The sequence below is a fragment of the Lepidothrix coronata genome, unplaced genomic scaffold (assembly GCF_001604755.1).
Source record: "Lepidothrix coronata isolate B3197 unplaced genomic scaffold, Lepidothrix_coronata-1.0 Scaffold98, whole genome shotgun sequence".
In the NCBI taxonomy this organism is placed as follows: Eukaryota; Metazoa; Chordata; class Aves; order Passeriformes; family Pipridae; genus Lepidothrix; species Lepidothrix coronata.
This window is the reverse complement of record NW_016690278.1, coordinates 1,144,945-1,162,325: the sequence shown is the minus strand read 5'-3', so window position 1 is coordinate 1,162,325 and position 17,381 is coordinate 1,144,945. Positions and strand designations below refer to the sequence as shown.

The window sequence follows — 17,381 nt, the reverse complement described above, 5'->3', positions numbered from 1 at the left end:
GTTGGCTGAAAAATTACTCCAGTGTGTTAAACGAGATTAGGGCAGGTGGTGCTTAGAACTGTCCTTAGACTCAGTTGTCCATGATCGTGAATTAAGTCCTTTGAAAAAGGATTTTTTATTAAAATAAATCATGGAGGGGGCTTAGCTAATAAATCTTACATTTAGGAAGACTTTACGTGCCATCAACTGACATTGAGTGTAAAATGTCTGACTTTTTCTGCCTCATAAACAAAACTGCCAGTTGTTTCATCCCTAAACAGCCAGAACCGTGGAACTGAAGCCTGCATAATGATGAATATGAACATTGCTACTCATATTTGTAAATCTTAGAGGCAAATTTAATGTAGCAAGGATAGTCTCTCTTTACAGAAAATAAAGATGTGATCATGAAGGAGTCATAATAACAGAAGCATGAAATGAAAACAGTTAAGTGAAGTGTGTACCCCGGAGGCTCATTACTGAAGGTGCAGTAGGAGGCTGTGTGCTTGAATTAGAATGCTGCATGTGTACAGAGAACAGTTCTGCTGCTGCTTGGAAAGAAAAGTCCACTGCCTGCTTTCCCAGGCAATGACAAAAGGAGTTGTGTGCTTGAAGCAAGCTAGTTTTACTATTTGATCATAATTTCTCTTCCTTGTGTGTCTGAAAAGTCACCCTTCGCTATTAATTATGGATTTAGTTACCCTATCCCTTCCTTTCAAAACTTTTGCATATGGGTGACATTATTTGGAGTTCCATCATCAAGAACAACATAAAACCACAATGAATATTTTACTTGTAGCCAATTTATGCTGAAGGAAATAATTTTCATACATCAGATTTCATCAGAAAGGTGTCCTCTAGCAGCCCAGCTCATGTACCATGACAGAACCTTTCTTTCAGTCACTTGCAGAGCCTTTAAATTTGTAGTGAAGAAGCAGCCAAAAAGCATTTTCTGCTTCTGGATTCATCTTACCATTATTTATTAGTTCCCTTTACAAGAGAATGTGAACGTAACATCTCAACGAGGGATGACAGGGTGTCACAACACTGAATTGTCCATGCCTAGGTGATCTCATTGCCTATGCTCACATGTCTAGAGAGGCCAGATATTAAAATAGCTTACGCCTTTGCCTAAATTGCTTCTGTAGCCTGTTCCCTCTTTTACCTCTTGAATTTGTTTTAAAGGAGGAGGAGGATGGTATAGGGGGGAGAAGAGATGCAACAGTCTAACCACATTTTCCGAGGCTAACTCACCTCAGCACAGGAAGCTGTTGGTGCTTTGTCTGCCTCTCTCTCTCTCTCTTTTCCCCACACACAGCACGATCATTGCTGAAAGGAGGACTATGCTCACAAAAGCAGGCTGGGTAAGAAATGGAAAATGATAGGCCATGATTAGCATTGGCTTGAAAACATCCATTGTTTGCTCACACTGCTGTGCCTGTGAATTTTAGCCAGATCACAGCAAGGATTTTGTGAGTTGCTTTGAAAGGTGAAGCTCAAATAATGCTGATTTCAAAGAGGAAAGAAGCTTATTAAGATGCTGTATAAATCAAAGTCAATTCTATTTTTATGTTTTTAAAAAAATAAAAAGATTCAGCTGGATGCGCAGCCTCCTGGCTGGCCTGTAGAAGAGGCAGTGATTTCCAGTAAATAACAGACGATGCATTCTCCATTTTTGAAGCCAGTTCGTTCCTAAACCACAAAGATTCATGCCCGTCCTTCTTTTTGCGCACGCACCGCGCTGACTGGTCGTGTGGATGGATTAACTGTGACAAGCTGTGACATCAGCAAGGGCTGGGTGTTGCCTGGCTGTGTGGTTTTGTAATGCACCCTCCCCTTGCTGCTGGGCTGACTCATTCACGTTATAGGGTGAGTGAATTACGGGTAGTGTGAGCCAGCACAGACCGAAGTCTTCGGCGTTGCACTTCCGTGCAGAAGCTGTGCCGTAATCGTAAAGCAAGCAGATTTTTCAGTCCCTGCTTACACAAATGTTATAGCTGAGGAGCAAATGCAGAAAAATATTAAAGCTAGTAAATGAACACGGAAGTGTTAAAATATGCCCATTCTTTAGTGTGAGTGCAGTAACTAGTCTTTGGCCTTTGAGAAAGCCTCTGAATTAGGTTTTTGGTTGGCAAAGCGTGTGTAAAAAGCACAGGCTGTGTTTTGCCTGGGGACCACCGGGGAGGAAGAATCAGTCTTCATTGGCCTGCAAAAGATCAAGTGATCATGGTTATTTTGGGATGTGGGGATTTCACAGATAGGAGCAGATTTACTTTACCTGATCATAGGAAGCAAGAGCGAGTGGAGCAAGAATATGGTAGAAGCAGCTCTAGTGTGAATGTGTACTATATTGTTAGTTTCCACTCAATTCAGAAGGGGGAAGTGTTTTTTATTAATAACTCAGGAGCTTACTGATTTCTTAGTTATTTATTAATGATCTTGTACTTAAACCTGAAATACAAGACAAGTAGGGTTTTTGGTTGACATTGAGGAATCCTGGTGAGAACTGCCAAGAATTCAGCCTCTGGAAAGGTGAATGCTAGTAAGGGCTATTCTGCCCTCCATATACTCCATATTTCCATAGTGCTCACAGTCCCTTAGGAATCTTCTTTTAAGGTTCAGAGGTTTTTAAAGTACTCAGCAGAACAAGAAGCTTATGTAGACAATTGGTGGGTTTGGAGCAAACAAGGTCTTTTTAACAGCATGGACTTTAAACTGGCTTCATTTCATTACTCACAGCTGCAAAAAAACCCCAAGGAGGCAGGATCCTTTTGTGTTATAAGAGGTACTTGGAGGACAACAAGTTGCCGTCTTGGAAAAAATAAACTTGCTGACATTTTCTGTCCAGAGGTTTTGACCTTCATTTTGTAGATGCTTATGTGCGTCCCTGTCCATTCAACAGCCTATTCTCCGGGCTAAAAAATGAGATGGCTACTTCTGAAGATGGTTCCTTCTGGAGAACCTAGGAGCAGCAAGAATTTGAACTGACATAGATAATTATTGTTATGGGAATGTTTGGGAAGTTTACTGTTGTTTGTTTCCAGTGAGCATTTTGGCTTTGGAGCTTCTCTCCAGCTTAGGTGAGCACTTTTGCCTGTTCTGGATTCTGGAAAGGTGGTAAGCAAATCCTTGGGACAGTGTGTCCAAGGATGCTGCCAATAGTAGTCACTTACTGCAAGAACTTCATTTAGTCTTGAGAGGGGGAATTAAATTATCATGCATATTTACACTCAACAGAACAACAGTGACTGTGTTACCATTGGTCCACATCCTGGACCTGGACACCGTGGACAAGAGACTGTATGTTTGCAGGAACCCCCTTACAGGGGCGGACAAAAGTGGTCTAAGCATCTCTGTTGAATGAATAGTGGTATGTAATATGATCTCTGTCTCAGACACCATAGCAGGGTAGTACCTTAGGCTGGACTTTCACTACTCTAAGAAAACCTTCTGTGGAGCAGGGTCTTTTTTAAGCCACTTTTTTAGGTGGCTCCCTCATGGAGTCCACCTTCCAAGTCTGAGGTTTGGCCAATAGCCTGCTGAAAAATTTTACTTACTCTGCAGGTGCCAGTTGCACCTCTCCCCTGCCAGTGCCAGTTTTTCTGTCTCTATTTCTTGGCTACATTTGCAACTAGGCCATCAGTCTTTCCAAGCAGAAGCTCCCAAAAGAGGATGTAAGGAATCTCTGTTGCTGTGGGAGTGGTGTTAGCCAGCCACTATGGCCTGTCTACCAGAAGAGAGGCTGTTCTCAAACACTGTTGAAACCAAGCTAGATTATGTTAGCTTTTGATGTGCATGGTAACTGTGTTCAGCAGAAATACAAAAAGGAGACCACACCAGCTGAGTGAGATTGTCAGGATGAGAAAGGTACTGCAGCAATATATAGGTCTTTCCTGATCATTTCAATCCTAGGCTGTCTTCAACAGAACAGCTCTGTTGAGAGTAACCCTGCATGTTACCTTTGAGTTCCTAAACAGGCTGTGATCTACTGACAGGGGTCAGCCACAGGCTTCAATCCCAGGAAATTTTGTTCAGTACATTATAATAAAGGTATAGTATAAAGTTAGCCTGACGTCAGAGATTCAGTACTTGACTGAAGATCACCTGGAATGGAAACACTCCCTGCCTGTGTTTTTCTTGCTCTCTTCTCTGTAGATAAGATATTTGGTTCAATGTCTGTGTGTGCACTTGTTTTCCAGGGCATGCAACTCTACCTCTGGACAGGATGAATCCAGGGTAGAAGAGAAGCAGCAGATGCTGGGTACAGAGGGGGAATTATAGCTGTAGGCTAAGGAGTAATATCCACAGCTGTGCTAACTGGAGCAGATCTGGCTGCCATGAAAAGTGTTGACAGCTAAAGATAGCTTACCCCTGCCCTCCCAAGAAATTAAGTTTGTGAATTGGAATAGGCTGAAAGTGGCATACATAAGAAGCACAACGTGATTATCTTACAACAGTTCGGCGTAGCAAACTATGCCTCTGAAAAGAAAATACTGGAAAAACCATACTGCAGTAATAGGAGGCAGTGAAAAGCTGTTAACATGGGCCTGTAGCCTTTGATTCAGCAAGGACTGCCCACAAAGCAAGCCTTTCCAAGGAAGAGAGAAGAAGATTTTGTGACAACCAGTGGACAGCACTCTGTACTTATCACTGCTGTTCGTATTCACACCACCATTGTTGCTCCCGAGAGGTAGCACATACAAATGTGTCTGGAACTGAGACCATGCAAGGACTGGGAAGACACCTCACCAGCAGGCAGAAGTATCTGGAGTTTAGCAGCCTCAGACCTGGTGCTTGTGAGAGCATTGGTGCCAGGATGCCAATAAATGTGCTTTAGTGTCTTTTGTAATGACTGATGATGAAAAAGGTCCATCTAGCAAGTCTCACAGAAAAATCCCAAATGAGGAACAGTTGAAAACTGTTGAAAGTTGAAACACAGGACAGTGTTTGCTGCTTCACATCCAAAAAACCCAACAGCAAACAATGAACAATCCCAATCTGACAAGCACTCAAATGAAATTGCAGGTACATAGCCTTCTGTGTGTTTGTAGATGAAGACAGTGATGTCTAGAAACCATGACATAAGGACAGAGAGGCTGGAAGAAGAGCAGGCAAAAAAAAGACTCTAAAAATCTGTGAACTTGCAACCAAGGGCCCTTTGGTATTCAATGGTGCACCAGCAGGTTACAGAATCACAGAATATGCTGAGTTGGAAGGGACCCACAAGGATCATTGAGTCCAACCCTTAGCCCTGCACAGGACCATCCCTGACAGTCACATGGCATGGCAACGTCAAATGAATTTACCCTGGGTCAGGGATCTGCCTTGTCACATGCCTCTAACAGTTTTGATCTGGTCTTCAGTGTTCTAAAATTGTCTTTAGATCACTCCTGGTAGCAGCCTGACAGTTGAGCCAAGCTGTGCCCCAAGTGCAACAGTCAGCATGGCTTCCAGCCGCTGTGTGGCAGGGAAATTCTAGCAATACTATATATGTTACAAAAGACCCATCCATCTCACATCAGAAATGTAGTATGGGTAAGGATAAGATCAAAATTTGAGGAAGTGTCAATCCTATCAGTCCAGTTTTATTAATGGGAGCATACTGCCTTGTCCATTTGCAAGGCAAAAGAGATTCATACAAAATGACAGATCAGCCAAAGGACATAAGAAGTCCTACACTTACACACATAAAATCTCATGTACCATCACTTCAGTCATGGTTGGCAGTGGCATTCTGTTTTAAATGTTTTACTTAATTGATAGAGTAGGAAAAATGTAGATGTGCTGGGGTCTTAAGTGTACGTATATCAGATGGAAAGTTTTATTTATCCATAGATTTTCACACAGTACTGGAGTCAGGAAGACCCTAGTTCTTTTGCTATTATCTAAATGGCGTTATTAAGTTTTTACAAGACCACGTAGTTAATCATTGTTATGCACACTGACTGTAAGTGTGCATGTAAGCAAATATTTCAATAGAACACAGGGTACAACTGGAAATAGTTAATGGATCTGAGGGAGCTTAGCTAGCTTTTGCAAGAAAATATTTGTCTCTGAACTTTGGAATAGGACTGTCAAGACTTTTTTTAAAATATCTGTCTAAGCCAAAAAACCCCCTATTTTCAGATGGTCATTCTGTAGTTCAGCAGTGATTTCTAAAATACTTTTATGGATACTAAGGCAAATATCTTTCTGCTATTTGCTTCTTTTACAGCTGCACCATTTGGGCAGGGACTGTAAGCCCATCAGTGGCTGCATACATAACAATTTCTGTCATGACCATTTCTGTTATACTTTAAAAGAGAAAAGCCTGCTTTAGGTCTTCAGTAAAAGAGTGTGACCTGCTGGGGCTAGGACTGTGTGCTTTGATACAGGATATATGGAGCTGGTACAGTGGGTATGGCTTATGTTACATTTATTTTGCCTGTCCTGTTTTCCTCTTCTAGATCATGGCCGGAGATTTTTTCTCTTCAGATTGCACAGATACTTTATTTATTCTCTATGCAATTCTGTCAGCCTTTCTTAATTCTCTGGGCATTTGTGGTTGCTATTACAGTTTCTTTACTGAAACCTTTCCCTGGCAAGAAAGCGCAGAGGAAGAGCCTCAGTTAAAGAGGCTTAGAAACACGGGAAGGCACAGAAAGAAACAATTTATGAATCTCAGCACAGAGCCCAGCATTGCTTTAAGAGCTCTGTTGATGGCCCCATTCTCACATCTCATCCTGATCAGTTGCAAGAGCTGTAGGTGATTGTCTCTCCCCATTCCCCCATACCTAAAACATTGCGTCTGCAGTTCACTTGTACAGCTTTCCACCCAAGCAGAGGCAAGGTGCCTGGGAAAGAGCAGGCAAGACTGCAGGACAAATGGTCAGGCTGCACTATACCAGAAAAATTAGGTGTACTGCTTTGGCATGGCTGGAGAAATCAGCTTAGAGAGGTGTTGCCAAGACCCTGCTCAGTGCTGCTGTGTGACCAGGGCAGGACTGATGTCAAGGGTGCTTACAGCCTTTTGGGAATTTAAAGCAAATCTTCAAATGTATCAGATAAATTGCAAATGCCGGTTCTCATCTCCTGGGTAAAAGAATTCCAGTGTCCAAATTTTACTACCAGTGCTCCTGCAAGATTCCCTGACACAAAGGGTTTCATCATGGGGCTGCTCCCAAGTCTTTGAATGCACTTATTCAAAGCTGGATAAAAGGATTGCAGCCTGAGAATAACTAAGCAAATGGTTACAATGAAATAAAAATTACAGACATTGTGTGCATAAATTCAGCATTCTTTGAAAGATATAAAGTTATTTTTCAGCTGGACCTAAACCCATAAGAAGTGCCACTAAGAAAGTTATATTATATTTTGCAAATTAAGAGAACATTAAGAAAGACTCATATGGGACAGAAGGGGATCAAGGCCTATCAGTAGGTCATCTAATGGGAACTGAAAAAACAGCTTAGAAAAAAAAAACAACCTATGTAGATTTCATTTCAGCAAAGAATTAGAAATCTTAACATTTTGTTAAAAAAAACAAAATTCAGCAAGCAGGATCATCATATTGCTTCTGTTGCTGCTGCTGGAATAGGAAAAGAGCATGGATTGGTGAAAAAACAAGACTTGCTTATGGTGAACACCCATGACTTTAGAGGAAGGAAGTTTGTGTACAATTTCAAGAACCCTGGTTACATATCAGTTTTGAGAAGGAAGCCATCTGACCCATTATCTACTACTAGTTGCTACCTGTGCTGTAATTGACATTTGTAATTTTTATTACCTGTATTCTTCAGAATGATGAATGGCAGACTTTACTACAATTTTACTGCCTTGGACAACCTTATGGATCTCCTGTGGGAAAACAAACTAATTCCAGGTAAGGGCAGCTCCCTGCCTTCACACCTTGGTATATCTGTATATCTTTGCCTACATTGTACAATTATTACAAAATTATTAGAGAGTTTTTCCAAAGCTAGTTTTGATAAATATTCATTATTTGCCTACTTCCTTTACCTCTTGTCCATGCAAACGGAAGCAGTGTCAGCAAAACAATACTACAGCAATTAAAACAATACAAATGGTTTTACATTGCTTTCAAAGGGCAGTTTCAGATGTATGAATTCGGAAATGAGAGCTCTTGAAGAGGAGAAAACTTTGTACCTGTTGATGTGTACCTAAAAGGGCCAGAGAATCAGATACTCAAGGTATAACCTCCCGTGGATTTCTGCAAGCATCCACCGTTTAAAGTTTTCTCTGAGCCCTGCATTTATGCTGGCAATTATTAGTATTGATTACTATAGTCATTGACAAGTAACAAATGTGAACAACCTCAAATCTAAAATATTTCTGGTGGGAACATGGAAAAACAGGAAAGAAAGCCCATTTAATGATGCTTCATTAACGAGTTTGTTTCGGATAACGTGATAGCCCCTTCATTGACCAAAATGAGATACCATTCACAGAAGAAGGAGACTCAATTCCTTATGTCTTTTTTAGGATTTGAATTGATGGGGAATCCAACAAGATATTTTTTAGATTTTGAAGATAAAGAACAGGTAGTAAGATGGAGAAACTTAATTACAGTTCTGGCCAGCAGATACATAGGTAAGTTAAAAAAAAAAAAAAAAAAGCTCTGCTATTTATACTGTTGTAATCCTTTGTAGCTACTTCAAAAAGTTCTCTGTGTGTTGTGTTCAATTTCAAGACCCTGGATTTCAGCACGGAACTGGAAAAAAAAAAAAAAAGCCAGATCAGACTGTGTAATAGTAGTCCCTTTTTTTGCTGATCCATTCAGAATGAAGGGTGTGCTCTGGGTAGTATATTTGGCCCGCCTCTAAGAACTGACTTGTAACTTAGTTATATTGCTGTGCTTGTAAACCACACAGCTTGCACTAGGACAGAATAACCTGAATGCTTCTTGCATGTCAACTTCAAATATTTCTAATGAGACAGAAGCCTCAACCTGAATTAAAGGTAGATGAGTAACCTAGCCACAAGGCTGGAATTCAGCTCCTTCTCACCTTTCATCTTTTTTGAATATTGCTGCATTTAATCAAAAATGAGAGATCATTTTGAAACTACCAAATCACATTTCCCTCATTATTTTCAAAATTTTAAATATGAAAATATTGGTTTTAATATTATTAAATAATATTAAATAATATTATTTTTAATAATGAGGGAAATTATGTAGTTGTGGTTCTGGGTGCTGAACCTCACCTGCAGCCCTAATTGATAAGATTGTCTGGATCAATGTCTGGATCATATTGTCCGAATATGCCATTCACTGATACATGAGGCCTCTCCTACAGATAGGTATGGATTGGAGCATGTTGCTAAATGGAATTTTGAAACATGGAATGAACCAGACCACCATGACTTTGACAATGTGTCTATGACAGTGAAAGGTAAGCATGGTTTGGAGCACTTAGTAGTGTGGTAAAGTTAGACAGGTATGTGGGGTGAGTGGAGGGCAAACAGTGAGATAGGAGATATACTGGCAAAGAAGTAAGGTAAACAGGAGTGGTAAGGAATGTGACAGGTACCCCTAAACTTAGTCTGCTAAGGTCATGTTACTGACTACACTTTATTCCCTGCCTGCACATCAATATACATACGGGGATAGTGGGACAGGGAAAATGGAACAGGAGTTACACTAAGACACAGTTCATTGGTTGGATATAAGGTACTGTTATTGGGAATAAGGGTTGAAGGGTGGAGTGGAGGAAAACTCTCCATTGACAGCTGTGTGTTTTAGGACCCTGTCCATACAAGACCTTTGGAATAACCTCTGAATGCAGCTGGGGTTTTGATATCTTCTTGTGTTGTCAATGCATAGGAAAGGGTAGCCCCAGTTTTTGAGGTCTTGCCAATAAATCAAATAACAGAGTTGTAACATCTCTTTGTAGTTTTAGATCCAGTTTCTGTTTTAAGTTGTAATCTTTGATATATGCTTGTGCTTGGACCTTAGGGTTTCTCAACTACTACGATGCTTGCTCAGAAGGATTAAGAGCAGCCAATCCTCTTCTGAAATTTGGAGGGCCTGGGGATTCATTCCACCCCTTACCCAAGTCACCCATATGCTGGAGTCTTCTGTGTCATTGCTACAATGGGACCAACTTCTTCACAGGGGAGACTGGTGTAAGGCTGGACTACATCTCTCTCCATAAGAAGGTTAGTACAAGATTTCAGTTTAAAGCAAATTTTTCAATCAGTTAAGTAAAAGTTACATTTTATTCTGATTTATGAAGTTGATGATGGTGAACGTGAGTGTCCAGCCTATAGCAGGAAGCATGGCTACCTGTTCTTACAAAATTTTCGAGATGTTCAGCTACCAGACTTCACTCAAAACAAATTTGCCTTTGCCTAATTCCCATGGGGAAATGACTCCTCTATTTCTTTTTCATTTTGTATTCTAGGAGGAGCTCACGCAAACAGCACATACTGTAGTGGATGAGATAAAAATACTATTACTGTCTGGTCCACAGTTCCTCTTGAACTGGTTAACATGTTTTCAGAATATGTTTATGTCTGTAGGTTATGTCTGTTTACTACTGTTAGCTCCCTTTCACTAAGCAGATATGAAATATTGTTGCAGGGAGGTGGGAGTTCTCTCTACATCTTGCAACAAGAAGTAGAAGCAGTTCAACAAATTCAGAAGCTGTTTCCAAGTTTTTCTTCTGTTGCCATATACAATGATGAAGCAGATCCAATGGTTGGATGGTCCATTCCACAACTCTGGCGAGCTGATGTGACTTATGCAGCTATGGTTGTAAAGGTAACAGTTCATTGGCAGTGTTGTCACAGTAATGACTCCTGATGTGTTAATGCCATTGCAAAAGAAGACTTACAGTTAGTTTTTAAGCAGCTACTCAAACTATTAGATCCTAAAAAAGGAGAGCTTCCTACTGATACACTTTGGGTTTCCCCGAATAGTCTGTTTTTAGCAGCTTGATTTAATTTGTATTAGTTTTCTTCATCTTTCCTTAAAAAAAACAAAACCAACCCAAAACCAAACTGAGAAGCAGTCAGAGAAGTGCTAGAGACCTGAGCTGGAGAATGTGTGAGGTACTGTATGCAGTCACCCCGTTAGATCCACCTGGTAAGACCATACCCACACATGCTGTCTCCGTGATGTAATATTGCTGCTCTGATCTCACTACTGCTAGCTGTCACCTCACATGTGAGACATTATTTCCCAGCTCCTTCGTAAGTTTATCTCATCAAGAGACATCAGGAATAATTAAGAAGTCCCTTGAGCTCTCAGCATAAGCCCATTCTTTGGTTTTGGATAATGACTGTACATGTGGGTCTTATTAATTACTGATAGTAATTACTGATAATGCTCAGAAAAGCAGCAGAAGGAGAGAATTCTCAACATTCCTCCTTCTGCAGTAATTTTACGTTGGCCCCAGAACAAGCTCAGCTCTTCCCCTGTATAGCAATAGTTTCCAGTGCAGGCCTGGTGCTTTGTGAACCACGACCTTATACAGCGTAAAGAGTCCAAGTGCTCCTGTGCAAAGCAGTAATTCCCAAACACAGGAGCGTGTATGTCACCCAGAAAAAAGAAACATCAGCAGCTCCTGTGGAGGCAAAGGCTCCCAGTTCCTTTAGAATGCATACACACTTAGCAATCTTCTGTAAGGCAACAAGTTATTGACTACATTGCAGAGAGTTTGTGAGGACGAAAGTGTTTAGAATGACATGGTGATTTGAAGGGGGAAAAAAAGGCACATCCAGTGGAAAGTTAACACTTGGGTGTGTAGAAGCTGAAGCCCCGTGTACCTTCAGGGACACAATTGTGAGACTGTTCAGTTGTCAGCCTTCTGAAGTTCTGTTTGATTCTGATACTTGGGCACAATTTGGTTAAACAGAGAGGTTGGGAATTCTGACATTTTGCAGGAAAGCAGCACAGCAACCAGTGAAATACTGTAAGAACTAATTCCAAGTTAGCACCAAGTGGGAAGAATGACTCACTGAGAAACAGAATCCAGAACCAGTACCTCAGCCACTGGTATAGTGGGTACAAAGTAATTCCAGATTTGGAGGACCATTTAGATTTAATCTAAAATCCAAATTCCTACTTAAGTATTCAAGACAGAGGAGCAGTAGACAAGGAAATGTATTAGTTATTGATGCAGAGTACCAGTAATAATTATTTCAGAGACTTATTACAGGCAAAACTATGTAGGCACTTCAGATAACTATATAGACACTTCAGATTTTGCAGTGATTAATATATCACCTAAAGTATAGTTTCTCCAAGAGTTGTGATGAGCAGTTTTGTTCTTCAAACTTTTCTAAAAGGCAGTTCTTTTCAGTACGCTGTAAAGACTAAAAAGAATACAGGCACTGTGTGTTGGATTTTTCCGGGGTGAAGGTCCGTTTTCTCTCTGACTTTGCAGGTCATCATCCAGCACCAAAACCTGCTCATTTCTAAAGCCAACAACACCATCAACTACACATTGCTGAGCAATGACAATGCCTTCTTGAGCTACTACCCCCATTACTTCACACAGCGGACTCTGACAGCACGTTTTCAGATGAACAACACAAACCCACCTCATGTCCAGATGGTGCGGAAACCGGTGCTGACTGTCATGGGCTTGCTGGCACTGCTAGGTATGGTAACCACTGATTAAAGAGCACATCCTACCTAGAAGCTTCCTGCCTAAGGGAGATCGTTCCAGCTATCTCACCATTCATAAAAGCAGGATTTCTCCCACCCTTTGTTTACCAGCTGCATTAAGAAAACGAAACTCCATTTCCTCAGAGAAATTAGTAGCTCAGAAAATATTCCTGACAGTCCATTATCCATTTGATTTAACTTACTGCTTTGTTTGTACTCTCTGTGTGCCAGCCACTCCTTTTTTGTTGACTAGTACTACCCTCTTGTAATGCAAGGGGTACTTCCCATCAGGCTGCAAATGACTTTAAGAAATCCCCACAGCTGGAAGACTCATTCAGCATACTAAAGGAAGAACCTATTCCCTGTCACATCTTTGCATGTTGCTTGCTGAACTGCTAAGCATAAGAACTTCTGTAGTATGTGCATGCTCTGCTGTTGAAAAATAAACCTGACTGAATCCTATAACTGGTAAAATAAGGTAGAACTTAGCTCAGCTTACAGATCTGTGTGCTTTGACCCTTCCTATATCAGAATCTGATACAGGACTTACTAACAGTGGTGCTTACAGAGTTGTCACATCTTTTAAAGGAGAAAAGCAGATTTTTGCAGAAGTGAAGAGCAATGGGGTTGAAAGCACTCAAAGCAGCACAATTGGTGTGCTGGTGTCTGTGCACACACCAAGTGAGACGCAACGCTCAGACAGCTGGCAAGCTACCCTACTGATGTATTTAAGTGAGGATAACAAGACTTCAACCAACATCAGCACCGTCACAGTGAATGCCACCCACTTCCCCAGTCTTAGAGGTAAGCAAATATCATGTAGGCTGCTCACATAATTGATCTTTAGGATATAATATCTGCTGAAACACTTCTGCTTAGTTGCCTTTTGTTGCAAGAGTGAGTTTCATTTGCTAGCTTTCTAATCTTTTGGGCACTCCTAGATTTTCTGAGGTATCATGATTTTCTTCTAGGAAAGGTTCTTTCCTAATGCTTTCCTAATGCTTTCCTAATGCCTACACTTTGACCCTGCCTTTAATGGCAGCTGCCAAGTGCTGCCTTTTTGGAAGGCTATTAATCTCAGTGTCCTTGTCTGGATAATGCCAGGCAACAATTTCCTTAATGAGATGACTCCAAGACAGCCAACATGACCACATTGATCAGCTGATGAAGTTGCCTAACGAATATGTGCCGCACCTGTGCCAAAAGAAGATTTCAATTCAGGTTATGGAAGGGATTGCTTGAAATTTAAACTTAGAAAATGTAAGATGTAGAGCCTTATAAGGGTGCTAGCCATGGGACTTCCAGTGAAAGCCAGGCTCCAATGTGCTGAAATCACTTTTGAGAAGGTAGACTTACACTTCTTCTGCTAAATTTATTCTTGTTAATCTTTAAATCCAAGTGAAGAGTTTACTTTCTTTCATTTGTGTTCCTAAAGAGCTGGTGTATGTGACATATTACCTGGATAACAACCAAACCAATCCTTACCTGAAGTGGAAAAATCTAGGAAGCCCTGACTTTCCTTCTCCAGAACAGTTCCAGCAAATAAGGGATGCTGAGGTATGACTATATGTGTTTGCTTGAAGTGTTGTACAGGTAAAGTGCTTGTGAAAAAGACAAGAAATCAGGCCAGGTTGTCAAAATTTCCTTAGGCCACAGTCATTTACTTCTCACATATGCACAAAAATGCGCTTGCAGTCATGCAGAGAAATGTAGCTGATACACAACTGATACCATTGTGTTTATGTTATACAAGAGATTAAATATAGATGACCAACTTCTCTGCTACTGGCCTACCCATAAACTCAAGAGACACAGTGGCTCCTGGGGAAGTTCCACTTTCTCTCTGCTTCAGTGAGCTTTGAGACCCTTTCTGTTCTGCCTCCCCAAGTAAGTCACATGGCCCTATGTATGTTACAGAAGGGCCAAACTGCTGCATTAGAGAGTTGAAATGAACCCCCTCAATAATAGAAAAGAAACAGCTCCCTGAGGTGCAAACTACCCTGTGCAAGTTCAGAAGACTCCAGGGGCTCACAGGGAGGGCTGCAGTTTCCCCTAAATCCTCAGTAGTGCTGAATGCACTGCAGAGGTAATTTAAGGAGTAAGTCCTCTATGAGAACTTCTCTCCTCCCTGTGGATAAAAGCCATGTGGAAATTACTTACTGTGTGTGAGAATATGTCACTTCAGCCCCCTCTCTGATAGTTTCTCTATGCATTCAAACACACAGGTTAAAATAAAGGAGGCCACCTTCATACCCTTCAGGGCCCACAGAGAGTAGTTGCCTTCTGACTTGGGTATGCAGTACTATGTGTTCTCTTCCCAGTCACCATAAATGACTAGCACTAAGGCCTGCTGGATGCTGTAGGAGCCATCAGCTCTTCCTTTAAAAGGGCAGCAGTGAGGTTTTAGATGCCCTTGTCCATCTGGTGAAGCCTCATCCTCAGAGTCCAGCTATGTGGCTGTTGTAGCTAGCAACAGTTTTCTCTGCACACTATGAAGAGACAGGGGCATGGTTCATAAAGACCTGTAGCCTAAAAGGCTACTAGAGGTGACAGAGTGTGACTTAAAGGGCATTTTCCGATCAACCCAGATTGTGAGATAGACAAACCCTCGTGTTTCCTGAAGAGCTGGAAAACAGGTGTGATAGAAAAGTGTCCCAGCTTGAAGAACTTTGATGGCTCTAAGGCACTTTGCAACACCAACTCTGTTGGAAATTTAGAATCCCAAAGTAAATACACAGGCACTTTACACTGATTTTACAGTTGGCCTTTGGGTGCTGTAATGAAATATTGTTCACAACACTACTTTTGGCTCCACAGGACCCACTGGCAGCAGGCCCATTCCCACTTCCTGAAGATGGCATCCTGACACTGAAACAAGACTTTCCCATTCCCTCAGTCTTTCTTGTCCACATCTGTGCAAGACCCAGATCTGCTCCAGGTCAAGTATGTATTCTACTGTCAGACTCACCAGAAGAGAAACTGCTTCCTGCTTTAAATCTTACTAAGGAGAGCCAGACTAACATTTGGATCAAGTATTCATTAAAAGACAGTTCTTTCCTTTGATGAGAAGGTTCTCCAAGATATAATTCAAGATAAAGCGTTACAGAGCAAGTGTTAGGAACCATCACTGAGATAAATGAAAGTGTATCCATTGCTGAAAAATAATAATGCAGTGCTAAAAACTGCAGTATCTTTTTTAAAATCTCATGATATGCCAGAAGGCTTGACAACAGCTCTCCAGTTAATAATTGATAACTAAAGATAAAATGGAATTGTGGCTGTCATATATTAGACATCTGTATCTGCTCATTCAGTTCATAGTGGTGCCCAGAGCCTCTGAAGGTCCTCTGCAAGGCTGATGGGTGGGAGACATAGGCTACAAAACCACAGAGCCAGGAATTTTGTTTTTTCACCTGATCTCAATGGAAAAAAGTCAAAGCAAATAGTTACTAAGGAAGGATAACACAGAAACCTGATGTGGCTGATTGGTTTGTACAGTTTTCTTACGTGTGTTTTGACAGGTGACTGGTGTTCGTTTGATCCCTCTCACAAAGGGGCAGGTCACTGTGCTGTGGGATGATGATCATGTAAATTCAAAGTAAGTATCTTTTAAAATAAAATGGTTACAACTGAGTTACCAATGCGTTACTGCCTAAGTTGTCACCAGTCTTACAGAGTGAAACAGGTTCAAAAATTAATGAATAATTGTTCCTTGAGAGATGTTGCAGTGCATTTATCTGACAAAATGAACTGTAGGACCTGGATGCACTAACTGTGGAGAGCAACCCTGACTGGTTTGCTGCCTGACCAAAGGAATCTGCTTGTTTCTCACCAGCATTCAGTGGCATTTCTGAGGGACTTGCCTTCAGCATAGCAGGCAGGAAGATTCATGGTGAAAGTTATATTATCACCAGATGCCTAGGTGGGATCTTGCACATCTCTGTAAGGGATGTGGACAGGAAGACAAACCCTGCAGTTCCTTGCTTCAGCAAGCTGTACTGGACTGGAAACTCTCTGTAGATGAACTGTCAGAGATGATCCAGTGTACAACTACACCTCACGAAGCACTGACTTAGCTCCTTTTCAAGCCGGTCTCCTGTGACTCTTCAGCCTTGATAACCCGAGTTTGAGAGTAAAAGATGCTTAATGTTTTGTGATGCTGCATATACACAATGTGGCGAGTCGGCCTGGCTGTTCTGTGGCTGTTGGAGCCCTGGTTATTTGTTATACTGACAATGCACGCCATCCTACATTTGGTAGGATTGAGTCAACTGACTATTTCCTGGTTTTGGCCTTCTTGTTGAAATGGCCCCAAGACTAGTATTTGATTGCTCGACACATTATCAGTTATATTTGCTGAGCTGTCTTTTTTTTTTTAGATGTATAAAGACGTTTGAAGTGGAATTCTCATCAGATGGAAAAGCATACCAGCGGGTTAATGCCAAAGACACAATATTCACTCTCTGGGTCTACAGTCCAGGTATGGCAAGAATATGCATATTAGGTAAACTGTCATGTTGATATTGCCACTCATGTGTGTGAAACATTGTTTAGTAACAATTGAAGGTACATAACTTTCCGGTAACATACACTCCCAACACAAATAAGAGCACATCCCTGCGTTTAGGACCACATTCTCAGTGAGAGCCTTATTCTCAAGGACAGACACTGATTGACAAATAGTCATGAGGACATTATTAGTAGTATTGCCCTGGATAAATTCCTTGTCACAGAAGCCAAAGACACCCAGCTGCAGGCCTGGGAAGGTCCCTGAGAAGCTAGGCAGCCC

General features: G+C 41.3%; 1 protein-coding gene across 2 annotated transcripts in view; it reads left to right on the top strand.

The window, feature by feature from the left end:
• The window catches only part of IDUA (iduronidase, alpha-L-), a 45,064-nt gene that overhangs the window by 22,923 nt on the left and 4,760 nt on the right, over nucleotides 1–17,381 (top strand). The window contains exons 1-12 of one of the 2 annotated variants that reach the window (XM_017822460.1): nucleotides 6,222–6,376; nucleotides 7,758–7,840; nucleotides 8,461–8,568; nucleotides 9,276–9,371; nucleotides 9,935–10,137; nucleotides 10,562–10,741; nucleotides 12,369–12,585; nucleotides 13,181–13,396; nucleotides 14,028–14,149; nucleotides 15,410–15,535; nucleotides 16,114–16,190; nucleotides 16,972–17,072. In XM_017822460.1, coding sequence (XP_017677949.1) covers nucleotides 7,759–7,840; nucleotides 8,461–8,568; nucleotides 9,276–9,371; nucleotides 9,935–10,137; nucleotides 10,562–10,741; nucleotides 12,369–12,585; nucleotides 13,181–13,396; nucleotides 14,028–14,149; nucleotides 15,410–15,535; nucleotides 16,114–16,190; nucleotides 16,972–17,072 — 1,528 coding nt within the window. In that variant the 5' untranslated portion in view covers nucleotides 6,222–6,376; nucleotide 7,758. Of the gene's footprint in view, nucleotides 1–6,221; nucleotides 6,377–7,757; nucleotides 7,841–8,460; nucleotides 8,569–9,275; nucleotides 9,372–9,934; nucleotides 10,138–10,561; nucleotides 10,742–12,368; nucleotides 12,586–13,180; nucleotides 13,397–14,027; nucleotides 14,150–15,409; nucleotides 15,536–16,113; nucleotides 16,191–16,971; nucleotides 17,073–17,381 lie in introns of those variants that run through there. The other variant, XM_017822459.1, reaches the window with a different exon arrangement.